Raw genomic sequence first — 6,249 nt, forward strand, 5'->3', positions numbered from 1 at the left:
ATGGCACTGTAATGCAAGACAGTATTATTAATTGCAGTTACAAACTTAAGTATTAAGATTGAATTCCACAATATATGTAATTTACTTCTAGACATGTTATCAAATCATAAATAAAGCAAAAAATTTTAATGCTATTGAATCTAAGTAGAAAATAATTGGATTTTATCTAACTGTTCTTGAAATTTTTTATTATAAAGGGTAAAACTGCTGCCTCTCCATATTCAGTACTAGGGTATCTTATTTGTTTGTTTGTTTGTTATATGGGTTTTTTTTTTCAAGAATTTATGACAAAATAAAGGTGACCACATTGGAAATCATTGATTTAAGTAATTTTCTTTTTTTGTTGTTGATATGCTGTTTGGGGGGACGAATCTTATACTATTCTGGGACTTAATATTGCTGTTTTGTTTTTCTTTAAATATACCATATTTGCTAGTTTAAGTTTTATTATTTTATATTGTCCATTACTTAACTAGAATGTAGTTTATGGCATCATCCTGAGTAAAATAACCCTCCATCAGCAAAGTATAGATAAAAACAGGTTAAGAAATCAAAAATGAAAATGCAAACTGTAAATGAAAAGAATTAGGTTTACTTTTCCATTGATATTTAAGAGTAAACATATAAAATTTTTAATATTTTATGGCCTCTCTCCAATATCTACAAAAAAGGAATGGATCTGTATTTAGTTTATATATACCTCATGATGTTACAAATTATGTCTCCAATCTATAAGTAGACAGTTAATGGAAGATTATAAGAGAGATTTTGATAACTGGAATGTAGTGTGGATATAGAGCTAGAGTGCACATACACTTCTGTAATTTCACTCATAAAACTAACTATTATGGATTAGTTGATGCAGTAAAATGGAATTTTACTTGACACTGTGAAATGGGTGAAACAAATTCCAATTTCCTTAGGAATCTTTTTTTTTGCTTCACATAATTTTTACTGGTTTTATTTTGTGTTGCAATAGACACTAGTTGTGAGGATCACATTTAAATAGACATTTAAGCAATAAAATTCTGAAAAAGACTATTTAGGCCCTCTTTATACCTCATGTCATAAGAAATCATATGCTTTTTATGCATAAGAATAAGAATAGATAAGAACAGAATATTTTATTTGAACAATAAGAAACAGACTTGTAGACTACGAGATAGAATAAAATCCAGAGTCAGATTCTTTTATATAAAAGAACTCAGATATAATAGAGGAGGTGTCAAAATCACTGGGGCTTGCAGGGAGACTGATTACTTAGCGAATGTTATTGGGAAAATTGGCTCACTATATAAAGAAACAAAATTATCTCAGGCCATATAAAAATAATAAACATATGGATCTAAGAGGTAAATCTGAAATATTTTAATTGGAACAAATGTAATTAATCTAAGTAAAAATATATTTATGACCTTACTATTGGTTTGAATTTCTTAAACAAGGCTTTAAAAAATATAAACAATAAAGATAAAAATTGGAAAGTATTACGACCTCAAAACTAGATGATAGCACAGACAAGCTAGCAGATGACAGAGAGAAACTACTTGCAGAATTTTAACTGAAGAGGGTTAGTATTTAGATTATTCAAATAACTCTTTCAGATCAGCAAAAATAAAGTCAGGAGAGCCAGTAGAATTTTTTTAGGTCAGGGGGAAAGGAAATTAAAAAAAGAAAAAAAGGTAAAACAGAAAGTCTGAAAAGAACATGAAGTGATGCTCAACCTCATTAGTTGATTAAATGCATATTAAAATAAGACACCAGTTTATACCCAGTTTATATGACATTAGTAAAGATGGGAAATTTGGGTAATATCAGATGTAACAATAGGAAGTCACATGTGCAGCCCACTTTGAGAGATTTTCAGTAGTATTTAGTGAAATTTAGTATGTACATATCCTATGATCTAGCAATTCTGTTTTGGGGTGTATAAACCAGAAAACTCTTACCCACTTTACCAAATGATGTGCATGAGAATGTTCATGTTGGGAAAGCAAAAAACAGGAGGTCACCCACATATCCCATCAGTAAAGCAATCGATAAATAAAATGTGGGACATGGTTGTGAAGGAATATTATGCAGTGATCAAAAGGACTAACTAGGTATACATACAACCACATGGGTAAATCTCAAAAGTATTAAAAGGAAGAAAGAGACTGATAGTCCAGTACAGTGCCATATATCTATGTAATAGATAATATATTTGTAGAATGTACAAATATCCAATAAATATCTCAGAAGGAGAGAAGAAAAAACAGATCTAGGAAAAAAGAGATGTGTTTATACATAGGAGAATAAGAGTTTTAGAGAAAAATGGGATCTAACCAATGGCCATTACAGAAATTATCTCTAAGAGATTGTTTAAATTGATTGCAGCATTATAGAGTTGATTTAGTATCAATCAGTTGAAATTGGTAAAAAATACATATTATTTCTTTAATCTCTCAAGAATATCAATTACCCAAACCTCAAAGCTAAGAGTTTACTTATAATTTTGAGACATAATAACATCCTTGAGACTTTACATTTTTAATAAGGATGACATAAATTATGTAGACCAACACTACGACTGAAAACAATTAGCTAATAAAACACTAATATATTGTCAGGTCACAGTTAATGTTTAAAGGTAATCCAGAGAGCCCTGAATTAATTTTTTCCCTAGGAACATTTGGAATTCTGGGAAATGAGAACCTCTAGGTTCAGACAATTAAGGAAGAAATCAAAGCCCAACAAAGTAAGAAGTTTATAGAAAGCCCTCACATTAATAAATATGGACTCTTAAGATCAACACCTTTAGGGTGAAAGTAAACTGGAAGTGGATGAGTGAGCCCTTGTGTGGAAATATCAGCTTTGAACTTGATTTTTAGCATGAACTTAATTTAAGGTGGTCATTGACAAGCAGTTCTCCCAGATCCTGATAGAATCGAATGCAGATCATCAGTGAAAGGTTTATTCATTCTAAGCCTAGAATTATTAATGCACATAATTTATATGTTCTTAAACACAAAGATAATTTCATACACAAGGAAACATGGCACCATTAATGAGAGCCAGTAGAAAAAACAGAACACAAATAAATTTTCAAACACTTTAAATATTTTAATTATCATGCACAGTCTGTAATATGCTAACCACTTTAATTGAAATAAAAGCTATACTTGAAGATGTATAGGGAACAAGAAACAATAAATGTGAAAGATTAGAAAGGTTAGAAAGATTAGAACCAAATAGAACTCCTGGAATGGAAAAATATGATAATCAAAATTTAAAGCTGAATAAGAGTTTTAATAGAAAATTAGATTTCACCAAATAAAAAATTTATGGAGTGAAAAATAGGTCAGAATATAGTTTATCTAGAATGCAACTCAGAGAGAGAGAATAAGATGAAAAATATGGAGGAGATAGTTACAAACACAAGACAGAGTTAAAAGGTTTAACATATTTAACTAGAATTCCAGGAGGAGCAATGAGAAAGATTTGTTCAGAAGCAATATTTGAAAAAATAATGGCTGGAATTTTCCAGAATTTATGAAAATGTCAATGCAGATTCAAGAGACCCAAATAAATCTAGCAGGATAAATAAAAAATAACCATGCCTAGAAACATTGTGAAAATTTGAAAGACAAAGACAAAGATATCTTTAACAAAAAAGAAAGAAAGAAAGAAAGAGAGAGAGAGAGAGAGAGAGAGAGAGAGAGAGCGCAAGCAAGCCAGCCAGCCATGGGAAAAAGACATTTAATCTTTAAACACACAACAATCAAACTGATAGCTATGTTCCATGTTGACAATTTCTCAACAATAGCAATGGAAACTAAAAGAAAGTAAGACATCTTCAATGTACTGAAAGAAATTAGCAAACTGTCATGTCTAAATAGTTTTTGCACACAAGAGTCATTAAATGAGAGAATCAAATCAATTGTGTATCAGTTTGGTTTTAAATTAGTCAAGATCATAGGAAAGAATTGGTGTAAACACATTTTATCTCTCAAATATAACTTCTTATAATTTTCCTTTTTCCATCCCTTGCCACAATTCTGAGTACAGGAATTTGGCCTGTATATGTTTCTAGACTTCTTCATTTCTACTGATATTCACTTCTACTCTAGTCATCTATGACCACGGCCACTTTCTGGAGATGGTAGTCTCTTAGAGCTGAAATTGCAAATTCATACACACTTATCTTAATCTATGACTTACATTCTTTCTCAAAGGCTTCAACCACCATTTATACCAATAAATTCCAAATTCATCTCTGCAGCCCAAACTTCTTTCCTCAACTTCATTTATGTAATGAAAGATCATTTATATTACTTTTACATGGATACTCTATGGACACTTCAAATTCAACATGTTTTAAGTTAAAATTTTCCCTTCCTCAAATGAAAGATCTTCTCTAGCTCTATACCTGTTTCCTCTTCTCCTCTTCCTGTATTTACTTTATCAGTTAATAGCACCAACATTTGCTCAGTCCCTTAAACCTGTAAAAAAGTTCTTACTTTTACTCCTTACACCATTTCCTCTATATCTAATCTATTACCACATGCAATAGATTTTATCTTTATCATCCTAATATAACTGTATTTCATATCTTAATTGTATCATATCTTAACTGTATTACTGCAACTTCCTTTTTAAATTTACTTTTTATTAAACTTTTTTGGGTGACATTGGTTAATAAAATTATATAGGTTCCAAATATACAATTCTATAATACATCACCTGTATATTGCATTGCGTGTTCACCTCCCAAAGTCAATCTCCTTCTGTCACCATATATTTGACTCCCTTTACCCTTATCTACCTCCCCCTTTTCCATTCCCTCTGGTAACCACTAAACTGTTGTATGTGTCTATGAGTTTTTGTTTGTCTTGTTCATTTGTTGCAACTTCTAATCAGTCCGTTGCATTTAGTCTTACTCCTCTTTATTCTCAACAATGAAACAGGATGTTTTGAAAAATAAAAACATCGGTCGACTTGAAACTAATAACAAAAATAAATGATCCAATTAGACAATGAACAGGGGACCTGAACAGACAATTCTTCCCAAAAGACATACAAATGACCAATAGTTATATGAAAAGATACTCAACTTCACTAGATATAAGAGAAATGCAAAAAAATAAAAATAAAAACATGGTCATGTCGCTTTTCTATTTAAAACCCTTCAATAATTTTGCATTTCCACTGACTTGCATGACCTTATTCTTATTGTCTTTTCAAAGAGTATTTGCTGACAGCTAGAGACAATTAAGACCTTTGGTTCCCATTTCCAGTTTTCCTGGGAACCTCTTACTCACTAAGTCAATTACATAAGAGGCCTCTTGGTTATTTTTAATTGCTTTATATAGTGCCTTCACAGAGATGATAATTTATTTGAGATTGAGGCTATATTTTAAATATGTTTTTTTATATCCACCACAGCTCTAGCAAATTGTGGTTTATTGTGTTAAGGACTGAATAGTAATAGCCTCACATATTGCAAAGAATCTAACTCAGAAAATAAGAATATAGAAGTAAATACAGTTAAAATTCATCAACAAACAAGATAATATTTTCTTGCAAACTTATTTGACTTTGTTTAAAACCTGAGAATCTGCAGAGTCGCATGGTGGCGCTGCAGGATAAGATGGGGAAATTTTTGAATCATCAGATGCCCTAGCTTCTATTGACTGGTGGAATTGAGAGTGCTGGAGAAACAGGGAGGGAAAAGGGGGCTTCCAAGAGATAGCTAGGCAGCCAACGACACCCTCGCGACAGGATTACAAATCTATAGATTCTCAAAGGTCCTGGTTGATAGGAGCAACTCCCAGAGCTGTTTGAGATTGAGCTGAAAACATTTCTGCAGGAAGACCTTTGAATAAAAGAGCCATGGAGCGGAGAGAGAAAAGCCCTCAGCAGATAAGGCAAGTGCTGATTTTCTTTGTTTGCCTGGGAGGGTCTTTGGTGTGTTCAGAGAACTGGCGCTTTTCTGTAGCAGAAGAAACAGAGACCGGCTCCTTTATAGCCAACGTGGTGAAAGACGTAGGTTCAGGTGTGGAAGACTTAGCTGCGCGGAGGGCCAGAGTCATCTTTGACGATTATAAACCATACCTGTGGTTGGATCAGCAGACTGGCAACTTGCTCTTAAATGAGCAATTGGACCGGGAGGCACTTTGTGATTTCACGGAGCCATGTGTATTGCATTTTCAGGTGTTACTTGAAAATCCTTTGCAATTTTTTCGGGCTGAGCTTTGGGTCAGAGACATA

General features: G+C 32.3%; 2 protein-coding genes across 2 annotated transcripts in view; both read left to right on the forward strand.

Annotated features, from left to right (window-relative positions):
- LOC105297013 (protocadherin beta-2) overlaps positions 1–6,249 on the forward strand; it is an 87,838-nt gene that overhangs the window by 65,514 nt on the left and 16,075 nt on the right. The gene's annotated exons all lie outside the window — the stretch shown is intronic.
- Positions 1–6,249, forward strand: part of LOC105297069 (cadherin-23-like) — a 16,622-nt gene that overhangs the window by 4,673 nt on the left and 5,700 nt on the right. Inside the window, exon 2 of the mRNA XM_023534909.1 lies at positions 5,959–6,237. Coding sequence (XP_023390677.1) covers positions 5,959–6,237 — 279 coding nt within the window. The remainder of the gene's footprint in view (positions 1–5,958; positions 6,238–6,249) is intronic.

Source organism: Pteropus vampyrus, unplaced genomic scaffold (genome assembly GCF_000151845.1).
Source record: "Pteropus vampyrus isolate Shadow unplaced genomic scaffold, Pvam_2.0 Scaffold134, whole genome shotgun sequence".
Classification (NCBI taxonomy): Eukaryota; Metazoa; Chordata; class Mammalia; order Chiroptera; family Pteropodidae; genus Pteropus; species Pteropus vampyrus.